The sequence below is a fragment of the Schistocerca americana genome, chromosome 1 (genome assembly GCF_021461395.2).
Source record: "Schistocerca americana isolate TAMUIC-IGC-003095 chromosome 1, iqSchAmer2.1, whole genome shotgun sequence".
NCBI classification, from domain to species: domain Eukaryota; kingdom Metazoa; phylum Arthropoda; class Insecta; order Orthoptera; family Acrididae; genus Schistocerca; species Schistocerca americana.
Genome location: NC_060119.1, coordinates 830,427,025 through 830,440,120, shown reverse-complemented (window position 1 = coordinate 830,440,120; position 13,096 = coordinate 830,427,025). Strand labels below are relative to the sequence as shown.

The window sequence follows — 13,096 nt, the reverse complement described above, 5'->3', positions numbered from 1 at the left end:
GAGATCGGGTAAATCGCCTCTTCAGATAGACAGATATTGTCTGGTCAGTTTAATCAACGTCCTCTGCAAGTTACGTGAACATATTGTGTGTCAAAGGCTGGATCCTTGAATCCAGGAACCTTTGGCTTCGACTCAGGATAGTTTTCGCCAAGGCCGCTCTACTGCAGATAATTTAGTGCATCTAGAATCTAAAATCGAAACGGATTTTGCCTTGCGTGAGCACCTTGTTGCAGTTTTCTTCGATTTGCATGAAGCGTATGACACCGCATTGCGCAGCCACATTCTTGCCATCTTACATGAGTGGGGCCTTCGAGGCCCACTCACGATCCAAAACTTTCTTTCATATCACACTTTACAGTTAAGGTCAGTAACTTCTGTAGCACCCCCTGTATGCAGGAGAATGGGATTACGCTGTGATCCTCTCTTTTTAGTGGCTATCAACGGTCTGGTGGGTCCTATGGTTTCCTCCTCTTTGCGCGATTTTTGCGTTTATGTTTCTTCATCCACAATTAGCGTTGCCGAAAGCAGACTGCAGGAAGCAATATACTGAGCACAATCTTTGGCTTTCACTCATGGCTTCCATTCCTCAGCTGCCAAGATCTGCTTTATGCACTCTATCGTCGCCGTACAGTCCATCCCCATTCGGATCTATACCTTGGCGGTCAGTCCCCCAATGAGATGGACTCTCATCGTTTTTTGAGACTGTCTAAAGTGGACAGGTTGGTCGCGCCAGAATGCTCTATGATGCCCCAGCGACAGAAACTGTGGCGGGGACTGCTCTGCTCTGTTACAGCTCTACATAGCACTGGTCCAGTCCAGTCTAGACTACAGGAGTCTCGCATACAGCTGAGCATTACTTTAGGCGTTACAGATGATTGACCCGATATGCCACTGTGGGGTGTGACTGTCAGTTAGTGCCGTTTCGACTAATTCCATAAGAAGCCTCCTACAAGAGTCAAGGATTTCACCTTTGTGGGTTCTGCGGCAACATCAGTTGATTGCTTACAAACTACGCACCTGCTGCTCCCTGGAGCGTCCAAACCACCACATGGAGATACAAAATCTGTAGAAAACAGACTCCACCTTTGAGCAGCATTCTCTGAAAACAAGACACAGGTTTACAGAATATGTAGAAATACTGCGAATTATCACTGCTTGAAATACTAGAGATACCTATGATTACTGGAGATCAAGAGGCGCTGCGAGATCCATCCTGAACTGCCACTGAATGCACACACAGACTTCAGCTACTGCTTCCTGATAGCTCTGTATCTGACCGATGTTTTTCCGTGTAAATATATTTCAACAAGTACGAACACTCAAACAAACAAAAAATGAAGAAAAATTAAAATTTTTCGTTTATGGTGCCGGAAGGAATGAAGATTAAGCTTTAACAATCCATCGGTGACGAGGTCATTACAGACGGCGGTGGAGTTTTTTTAAGGAATGAATCCAGGGGCAGAATCAGGTCTTTGCTGCAGTATGAAACGCAGGATTGCTACCACAGCCTGACACATCGGGAGTGGATAACCGTGATTTCATTTGTATGGTGGACGTTTCTCTCAATTAAGGGTTCTAGGAGCTGCTGAGGTCGCAGGTTCGAATCCTGGCTCGGGCATGGATGTGTGTGATAGTTAGGTTTAGATAGTTCTAAATCAAGGGGACTGATGACCTCAGATGTTAAGTCCCATAGTGCTTAGAGCCACTTGAACCATTTTCTCAACTAAGGAAGACATCGAATCACTATTCTCGGGAATAAAGCGCAAAATGCCTCTATCCAGCGAATCTCTCTGTAGGGCAGTGCGTCACACTAAACTGAGACTCATTTTCATAAACACTATGTGATCAAAAGAATTCGGATACCAGGCTGAAAATGACTTCAAGTTCGTGGCGCCCTCCATCGGTGATACTGTAATTCTGTATGGTGTTGGCCCATCCTTAGCCTTGATGGCAGCTTCCACTCCCGCAGGCATACGCTCAATAAGGTACTGCAAGGTTTCTTAGGAAATGGCACATCATTCTTCACCGAGTACTGCACTGAAGAGATATATCGATGTCGATCGGTGAGGCCTGGCACTAAGTCGGCGTTCCAAAACATCGCAAAGGTGTTCTATAGGATTCAGGTCAGGAATCGACGCAGGCCAGTCCATTACAGGGTATTATTGTCGTGTAACCACTCCGCCACAGACCGTCCGTTACGAACAGGTGCTTGATTGTGTTGAAAGTTGCAATCGCCATCCACGAATTGCTTTTCAACAGTGGGAAGCAAGAAGGTGCTTAAAACGTCAATGTAGGCCTCTACTGTGACGAGGCGTCGTTTGGCATTTACCGGCGTGATGTGTGGCTTGTGAGCAACCGCTCGACCATGAAATCCAAGTTTTCTCACCTCCCGCCTAACTGTCATAGTAGTCATAGAACTTACAGTGGATCCTGACGCTGTTTGGAATTCCTGTATGATGGTCTGGATAGATGTCTGCCTATTACATATTACGACCTTCTTCCAACTGTCGGCGGTCTCCGTCAGTCAACAGACGAGATCGGCCTGTACGCTTTTGTGCTGTACGTGTCCCTTCACGTTTCCATTTCACTATCAAATCGGAAACAGTGGACCTAGGGATGTTTAGGAGTGTGGAAATCTCGCGTACAGACGTATGGCACAAGTGGCACTCAATCACCTGACCACGTTCGAAGTCCGTGAGTTCCGCAGAGTGCCCCATTCTGCTTCCTCAAGATGTCTAATGACTACTGAGGTGGCTGATATGGAGCACAATGCACCTAATCTGAAAAAAGTTATTTTCTTGAGGGTGTCTGGATATTTTTGATCATATAGTGTACGTTAAACGTACAATCCCAATGCATCTTGGCACTCAAAAACAGCGATTCCATCTCGCATTTGGATTTTGCTGCCTTAGGCATGTTAGTGATACGGTATATTGGCGACTGTTACCGAAACTTTGTATAACATATGAAGATCGTAACAAAACTGACCACCAAAATACTGTCAGAATTTGCAGGCAAGATAGACATTTCAGTCGGCCCATATCAAGAAGCGTCTAGTGTTACTACTGTAAATATAACATGAAAGGCATTCTGTTTTCTATATTCTAAGTGAGTCACCATCATCTAGTACATTCCACTTAAAATCATTACAGATTTTTAGCACCGAAATTGCTGATTAAGCCACATACAGCCTCTTCAGTTTTCTGCATGGGAAACTGTATCTAACCTTAGTTATAAGGTACCAACAGATGTACGAGGGCTGTTCAGAAAGTAAACGGTCGCGAAATGCAAAGCACAGTGAAAATCAAAAATTTTTTATTCGCAACAGTTAGCCACACCTTCCAACTACCTCTCTAAATAGTCGCCGCTCCGACTTAGACATTTGTCGTCGTTTTGTACAAACTTTGTAGTACCCTCGTCACAGAAAGCTTTCCACCAATTCTCTACGCTGGTCTGCCTTTCGTCGTTGTCTTCATAGCCAGCGGTTCATGTGAGTAGAGATGAACATCGTAGGGAGCCAATTAAGGGCTGTGTTAAGGGTGATCCAACAGACGCTGCAGGAGTCTCTTCATTTCCCCTGAAGAATGCGGCTGAAAATTGTCTTGAAGAACGAAATGCATGACATTTATGTTATGTGGGCTGCATAGCTTCAGGCGAAATCTCTCACCAGATCCACATACTTGGTGGGAGGCAGTGTTGCTTTAGGCATTTGTAGATGATCAGTTTGCGCCTTGATCGGAAAAGAGCGACGTGAAGCGATCGAGAGGCACATTAAAGACACTACCCAACAGATCTGCGCAAAGTTCCATCGGATTTCCACAGTGGTTTCCATTTCGCTCCTCATCGGACCTTACTTTCCGAATACGCCTCGTGAAAGAACTAACCATACTGCTTCATCGTTCTTAGAACTATAGTGACGGTGAGTTAGTTGCGCTACCTTACATTGTCAGTGATTCACCCAGTAACTTCAAACTTTTACAGGAACGTTGATACAGTCACATAAAAAAATTACATCGTAATATCTTAGTACTTGCACTAGGTTTTCTTTCAGCATAACTAAAAAAATCGCACATGGTCAAAACCTGTAATCGTATTGATAATGATGTATTTCTGTTGATCGTTATAAAATAAAATAGTTCTAAAATTAATGTAGCCTTGTTCTGTGGGAAAATTAATTTTTGTGTGTTGGTAGACTGATTCGCAGAAAAAGTGTAACATAACTCTACCAAACATGCAGCGTGCTCACACGGAGGTTAATGTAATATGTTGTGTGACAACCATATCGTCGAGTCACAAGCTAGGTGCAGTAGTTCATGGAATATTTGTTCATCGTCTTAGGATCTGGTTTGCCATTGATATGTATCAAACGAAGAATCTACAGAAGCTTGCAACAGCTCCTCCGGCCGTGTTTCAGAACTGGGAAGTGATGAACACCGCGGTGCTGACCGGCCACCAGGTGTCACAAGCCATGAAGGTGTTCATCGTGAGCCAGGCGGGCAAGGTGGCTGACGTCACGCTGCAGTCCGCCTGCCACTCCGAAGACGAGAGCGTGCTCAAGGTAAAGCGGCTGCCTGATGCTCGTTTGTGAATGTCTTTGTAAATTTATGTTTGTGTTATTCATATATTTAACCTGGGAAATACTTTTTCAGTTTTCTAGAACACTGTACTGTACCACGTTTTGGAGTGATTTTAAACCCGAGCACTGCTTTCTGTACCCCGTATCGAAGATTTATTTCTGGTTTACGTTAAATGTATTCGCAATTGTGAATGTGGACAACCATCAGCTGTAGAACTGAATGATGAGAATATTTGTGTCAGATCGGGCTCCAACACGGATTTCTCGCTTATGGTGAAACGTCGGCTTACCATTTGACACTGCAATATCGTATTTATCTGCCGATACCGGGAAAGTACAAATTCTGACCTGTACGACGGGAATACACATAATGGATGTACGAGTACACGTTATAAACGCATTGTTGAAGACATATGAAAGTTTTGGGCTGGCCGTGAGTCGTGTACAGATAGCCAGATGGTAAGGGGACCGCTCACGATGAGCGGGAAAACCGGATTTGAGTCCCGGTCAGACACAAATTTTCTTTGTCGTCATTCCATTCTACAGCTGATGGTTGTCCACATTCACAATTGAGAATATATTTAATATATTTCATAACGGTTTGTAGCCGCCGCAATGCCTGCACGTATGTCTAAAGGAAGTCGTAATTTCGAATAACACAAACACTGGAATATCGTATTGTTTCTGGTTGTCCAGCATTGACCACGGAAAAAGATCAATTGTAATTTCACGGACTTGTTCGCATTTACAACTGGGACGACACGACAGCGGTCACGAAGATTTCTGTAGCATATTCCGCGACTAGCGCTGGACCAGTGGCACGACTCAGATGTCATACCGAAGACGAGTCGAGGCGTTTTTACTCTGATACTTGTTACAACAGCTGGCTATTACGAATAAGGGGCACAGGTATCAGTAGTCGTTCTCGTATTGACCCAAACAGTTGTCTCACATAGCATACTGCTGAGAAAACGGATCCAGGTGAACGGCAAACCCTAAGCCGTGCTAAGAGTCTGATGTCTTCCCAGAGGAATTGCTAGCAAAATGCAGAGAGCTACGATATTCTCGCGGAATTTCCAGTCATAGCCACGACGGTGTGAGTTCAGTGGTTCGGTCTAGACAGTGCAACAGCTGCTTAGTGAGCATTATGTGTGCACTGTCATTGTTTGTGGCTAACACTGAAGTTACCGTCCGATGATGTCCCGTATGTGTTCGATTGGAGACAGATCAGGCGATTGAGCAGGCCAAGGCAACATGTCGACACTCTGTAGAGCATGTTGTGTTACAACTGCGGTATGTGGACGAGCGTTAGCCTGTTGGAAAACAGTGTGAAATGCTGTTAATGGATGGCACTGCAACTGGTCGAATCACCAAATTGACTTACAAATTTACAGCTAGGGTGCTGAGACGACCACAAGAGTGCTCTTGCTGTCATACGAAATCGCACTCCAGGTGTAGGTCCAGTGTGTCTAGCATGCAGACAGGTTGGGCACAGGTTCTCAATTGGCCTCCTTCTAGCCAACACATGGCCATCATTGGTGCCGAGGCAGATCCAACTTTCATCACGAAACACAACAGAGCTCCACTCACTCGCTTGACAACACAGAGGACTCAAATGGCGATAGTTTGGGGTCAGTGGGGAATGAGCGATAGGGGACGGCTGGCTCGGAGCTGTCCTATAAGTAACCGATCTGTAACAGTTCGTTGTGACACTGTGGTGCCAACTACTGCTGAAATCGCTGCTGCAAGTGTAGTACAATGCTCTAAAGCCTAACGCCGGACACACTGGTCTTCCGTCTTGATAGTGCCACGTGGTCTTCCGGAGCCCGTTCTCGTGAACACTGCCGCAAGCCATCATGTACAATAGCTAGGTTCCTGTCAAGTATTACTGCATTATCTCCGGAATGAACATGCAGCTTCTCGTAGTCCCACTGTAGCACCTCGTTAAAACTCAGTAAGGTGTTGATAAAGGCGACTGTCGCCTTAAAGCATTCTTGACTAACATAAACTCACAACGTCCAATCTCATAGGTAACCTGTAACTAAAGCTCACGACCGTTACAACGTAGTCCCGCGTCCGGCCATCCTGATTTAGGTTTTCCGTGATTTCCATAAATCGCTCCAGGCAAATGGCGGGATGGTTCCTTTGAAAGAGCACGTCCGACTTCTTTCCCCGTCCTTCTCTAATCCGATGAGACTGGTTACCTCGCAGTTTAGTCTCTTCCCCCAAACAACCCAACTCGTTACAGCGTATATTTAAAGCAAACCTAATTGCGTCTTCATAGTTGTGCCACTGGCGCCACTGTTATGCGACGGGAGGAAAATTTGAGTTGACATCGTCTTCAAGACGTAGAAACACGACTACTAACTTACGTTTATTTCGCACAACTCCTTCTTGGTGCTGCGGTATTTTTTCCGTTATAGTACACATGAAGATTCCAAGTGCAATCGAAATTAGTCTTAACGTAAAAAGAAATGTGTAACTCAAAGGGAAAAAAGGACGATAAAAAAACAGTTTTAAACAGATATTTCAGTGACGTGGTGTATTGGAAGTGCTGCTCTAGAATACCTGTCTTGCCCATTCTGTGAGCGACTGTTGGTTTTCATGACATCGCGGTCGTATGCTAGTTAGTAATCATCTGCCCACCGGAGTGACAGGAGCTGGCCATTCCCTTTATTAACCAGTAAACTGTTGAGGTTTCATGTGCAGTCGTTTTGTCTTTAACAATAACTCAGCAACGGTTACTACATTTAGACGAACCATTAAAAACTTAGTTCGATGAAAAGAGTAGCTCGTCTGAACCTATTATATTAACCCTGTTGCGCACAGGTTGAGTGGTGTCCAGAGAAAGGACTTGGTGTGTGTGGGTTGATTGTCTTGCAGGTATGTTTCAGGATAGGCCCCCCGGCTTCCACGAGCATTTCGCCGAAGTCATCAGATCTGCAAGGAATGCAACTGCTCGTTACTGTGTTGCTGATTGTGGCACATTAGAATGAGACAGAGGTGAGGTGCTGGCTCATCAGCGAGTGACCGCCTGCCGCAGGTGTCCAGCTCGTGCAGCTCTGTGTACGTCGACGGCTCCGAGATCCGCGGCTCGTCCAACGCCTCGGTGGTGGTCAAGTACGGCACGTACACGGGGCTGGCGCGCTTCACCGTCTGGATGCCGGAGTTCCCGCTCGAGGTCAGCGTCGCAGACTTCCGCCTCAGCCAGGTCAAGGGTTGGCGCGTGCCCGACGAGCACTCCGGGTGAGCAGAGCCCTGCAAAGTGCTGCCTACGTGACTGCGACTCCCTTACACCTGTTAACATTAATCCGAGTTTTACTATTAAGGGACGTCTGTCGGCTCGAAAGGGAATCTGTATTTAACCATTTGTACAGACCCATCTCACGTTTCTTAACAACCTGTGACGACGTGTGATTCTGTTGCTCTTGGTTTGTACACAACTGGACTTGCAGTCTCGTCGGGGGAGGTGGGGAGGGGGTTTATCATGCCAGTCAATCACTTATCTCAGCTAGTAGTTGATGTGTTTAGTATTCTCGTACGTATCAAGCAAAAATGAACAAAACCGTTAATGTTTGGATCGTTTTAAATATTGTGAAGCCCGAAGTAAAGGCGTTATCCAATGGGAGACGGTGCAGGATAGGACGATGACGCTTTCGCAGTGTTTTTTGTGGGTCTGATTCATCAGAAACGTGAATATTCATTTGACTGACCAACTGAAGGTACACTGGATGGTAAATTGGATGAAGAAAACTACTTTATAGACGGTAACACGACTTATAATTGTAGTGCTAGTGCTAGTGCCGGAAATAGAACTCCTCAAAGAGAAGCTATGACTATGAACCTTCACCTATAAGGGAATCCAATACCGTTAATATTATCAACAAAATTTTCCGGAGAACATCTTGAAGATATTTGTGATGATGATCATACACATCCACGTAAAGTTACGGCCTACAACTCATTATAAATGAGACATCCATCTATAAGAAGCACATCGAACATCAAAGTAATATTTGATTATGTGGAGAAAAAGAAAGACTTAATGAACGTCCATTTCGGGGAAACAAGGCAGTCAAAGAACTGGTCATAAAACCAACACGGACTGTTCCAATTGGACACAGCAAGGAATGAAGGAGAATGTGCCACCTGAAATCTTTGGCAATGCAAAAAGCAAGGGAAATTGGCCACACGAAGTTTAAGTGCTGTACAGCTTTTATAGCGCGTCTCGTGAAAGAACACAGAAAGTGCCATTGACAGATCACTGCTTTCATAACAGCCAGAGATGTAAAGGAAGATCAAGATATTCGCCAGTCTGTGGCCTGTTTTGTCAAAGAAATGAACCAGAAAACTGCCAGTTCACAAATACTACCACACTGTATTTGGCCACTGATCAAAGTGGATTTAATTATAAACTAACTTCTGGTACGACACTATCTAAAAGGCGGAAAAATCAACAGTCCTCTTGATCAAATCAGATAGGATATAACTCAGAGTTGTACAACAGATGTTCGACTTTCAAGGAATGCACACCTAATAAAAAAATTTTATATTTATCTTCAAGAAAAATCTTCAGCCCGAAAGTTGAAAAGGCTACTGAAACAGTCTTCCATCAAACTTATATTTGGAGGTTATCACAAGTAAGAAAGTGTCAAAAGATCAATTAAAATACCTATTTCATAAATGTTGTTAATTACATTGTCGCAAATAACCAGAAATGTATACTACTTGATGATTCCTGGAGTACTCACAAGGACACAACAATAATAAATCATTCATTTGCGGGTAAAGACGGTGAATTCATTATCACTCCGTGAAACACAACAAATACTTCATTCATTTGGACGTGTATTTGGCAATATGTAAATGCAATATATGGAAGAAGAATAACAGGCTCTCTAAGACTCTTCGCAGTGAGTTCGACACTAAATTAGGAAACAGAAATTTCACAAGGAAAATGCATTCTATTATTCATAACCAGATGTTTGCTCATATGTGTCAGCCTAGCTTCTGTATTCCTGGCAAGCGGCTGAGTAAAATACACCCATACATATTGCTGAATTCAAGAATGTGGATCAATTGGCACTTGATCGTGCAGCTCAAAAATGTGATTCTGTGGATTGTCCAGATATAGCTTTCACCAAATGTTCCTATTATGACCCTGCATATTCATTAAGTCATTTTGTTGGGGAGCGTCACGTTCATTTTTGAAGTCCAATAACGGGCAAATTAAAAGTAACACAATCGAATACTGTCACCATCCTAATCACAGTGGTATGTAACACTTCTAAACGCAATTGGATCACTGAATTCCTGTTCGAGCCGAGAGACTTCCCTTGTAAGTGTGACAAGACTGCTTCGTCCATCTATGTCAACTTCCTGTTCAACTCTGCCGAACACCTTCGAATATCCTACAGACCAGCGTCTCTAAACTCTATGCCAATGTTACCAATCCGCTCCACTCCCTTCCATCCCACAACCACCAACACATTTATAATGCTTATATCCTTCAAATTCTCTTCAAATACGACGTAAGCGGTCTTGATACTTATCCTTCCTAATTTATGCCAGGGGGCTGCAAAAATTAAGTTACATATTATTATGGCAGGTCAAGCAACTTTCATCGAATGCTGAAATTTTATTTCAAATTGACGCATTTTTCAACATAGTCACCAACTATCTATAAACAACGGTCGGAACATTCCACCAATCATTCAGTTACTCGACGATATAACTCCTTTCCTTAGTCTCGAAGTCATTCGCGAAATTCTGGGTGAACATCCACATCGCCGGAAAATGTACAATGGCAGCGAATCATTTCCTCGATTGCCTGGATATTGTCGTCTGTGGTCGATGTCATGATCTTCCTTCCCCATCAGTAGCACCAATGTCTTTACGGCCTTGATCAAATTCCTAGCACCATTTCATTACAGCTGCACGCGACATTACATTTGATCCAAATACCGCGGAATTGCACGGTGAATCTGTGTGCAACTTAGAGATCTTGATTATACGAATTCGTGGTGTCTGTACTTTCGGACATGTCCAAAATAACAGACACCTCCCATTCATATAGTCGATTCGCCTCGATGTGCAATGAATCAACAATCTTCATTGCCAGGCGCACATTTACATTCGATCTCCAGCGGGAATCTAAAAGTAGCGAGCATGAAGGACATGGACGGGGTCAGTGGATAGGTAGAGCTGGGTGGGAGTGGGAGTCGGCCGGAAAGCGTGCCAAAATAGTCAGCGCATTTATGTTAAACACTGAGTCCGGGTGGCGCAGTGATTAAGACGACTGCCTCGTAAGTAGGAGATCCCGGGATCAAATCCCGGTCCGGCACACATTTTCACTTGTTCCCGCTGACTGCGCATAAAGTCCCGATGCAACTGATACCTTTAGTTCCTTCCCTTTCCATTCTCCCCTCTCAACCCTCAGTTTACACAATTAAACGTTTTGCCTCGCAGTAATAACACTTCTACATTGTCGGTTTTACCGCCATAATTGGATTCTACATTTACAGTTTCCACAAATTGAGTACGCCTACGAGACATATTCCCAAGTCCGAAGAAGTGTCCATCTCCTCCTTCGCAGACAAACAATGTACAATACGGCAATTAGCATGAATAAATAATATTAAGACGAGACAAAAGAGCCTCATCCCCTGTAGTCATTTCATTCGACACAAATATAATGAGGCAAGAGTGAGAAATTATTAGGCCTGGCTTATTTTTAACATTGTTAGTTACAGGCCTATCTTCAACAATTCTCTTTAATGTACCTGCATAAGGCTTCCACCTACACCCCTCAAATTTCTCAAACAAAATAACAGAGTGAATAGAGGAATTGTATCCGCCAAACCCAATCTCTGAACAATATGGCACATAAACCTCTTGTTTACGGCCTAAGCTCTTCTCAATCAAAGTAGACTTCCCTATATTTGTGTCACCAAACAAATACAATTGCGGCTTCCTTACCTTCGAAGACTGAAAGGACGCTTTTTACCAAGCTAAGACTTCTTTAGCCAACCCGGAATACAAAAATCACAATGCGATAACTCGCGACTTTCCTTGTGATTCTGTTGAAACGCTTCCCAATATTCTTCGATAAACTTTGCACGAAACCAATGACTGACAAAAAACGTATCAGTACGCTTCCAGTTGCAGCGCAATTTCACTCCCACGCCGTAATGCCCCGTTATCTGTACCGCAGCAGGACTGTGTCTGCAGTACATTCAGAACATGTTCTCTCTTATAACTGCATAGGCTTCCGAGGCCAGAGTCAGTTGACATAAAGGTTTTCTGAGTATGGTACTTCAATGTAAAAAACAATAGTGGAGAAAACCAACGTCTAGGCTACGGCTGCAGTGGCCTGCTTCTTCGTTTCCTCTGTTGACAAAGTGCCACTCTTGTTCCGCAATGGTCTTAGTATGGGACGACGCGTTTAACTTACTTTTTGATGTCCCCTTGCATATTAGCCTACGCCAGAGCAATGCTATCCCAGTTTTCGCAATGTTCCTCTTGTTTCTTTCCTCTGCATAGTCGTGACCTAACCAGCGTTTACTTACTGTTACTCCCATCTGCCACATTTTTGTAGATACAAAACTTCCATATTATGCAATTAGACCTCAACGTACCTGCTCCATTGTTGTTCTACATTTTCGCACTGCCATCTATTTTGTCTCTCGAAAATGTACAGATCGATTCAGCGCTGGTGTTACAAACTTTCAGGTATCCGTTTGAGGTAAGGGACTCTGGTCCGGAACTACTGAGTCGGAAGTTATAAGCTAAAATAGTTCTGATATCTCTGACAGTGAACCTGTTCTACTGAAAGCTCTTTGCTTTCCATGTTTTGGGACCAGGTAGTATGAATTAAAATTGCCTTGGCCGCCCAGTGTGGCCGAGCGGTTCTACGGTCGCAGGTTCGAATCTTGCCACAGGCATGGATGTGTGTGATGTCCTTAGGCTAGTTAGGTTTAAGTAGTTCTAAGTTCTAGGGGACTGATGACCTCAGATGTTAAGTCCCATAGTGCTCAGAGCCATTTGAAATTGCCTTGTAAACATGGGCTTTAAAATACATACTTTAAGAGCTATGAGCACTTCTTCATCTTTGCTACTTGAAACATCTCTCTTCAGCTGAAAAGTTACTCATATCTCTTAAGATATGTATTTTAGACCTCACGTTTACTAGACAGGCTCAAAATGATACATTTACCGTTCTCCATCATCCCTGAAAGTTTGTAACATCATCACAGCATTGCCTGTACCTTTTCCAGTGAGAATTGTTCCATTACGTGCAGTTCTCGTCTATCATCAGCATGCTTTAAAATGATAATAATAATAATTTCGTGTGGCTCAGTGCCCAGTTCAAGTCTTTCAATCGGGCTCAACATCTACTATTGGCGTAAACTTATCCAAGGGGGAAAGGGGAACTTAATTTTTACGTGGAAACCGAACAATGTGTCGTTCCTGGTGACTACTCACAACGTAGAGATGAAGGCTGAATTACACGTAGACGGA

The 13,096-nt window shown here is 43.9% G+C and overlaps 1 protein-coding gene across 1 annotated transcript in view; it reads left to right on the top strand.

Moving 5' to 3' along the window:
* The window catches only part of LOC124594487 (transmembrane protein 132E), a 251,554-nt gene that overhangs the window by 167,271 nt on the left and 71,187 nt on the right, over positions 1-13,096 (top strand). Inside the window, exons 6-7 of the mRNA XM_047132866.1 lie at positions 4,415-4,558; positions 7,620-7,822. Of these exons, the coding sequence (XP_046988822.1) occupies positions 4,415-4,558; positions 7,620-7,822 (347 nt within the window). The remainder of the gene's footprint in view (positions 1-4,414; positions 4,559-7,619; positions 7,823-13,096) is intronic.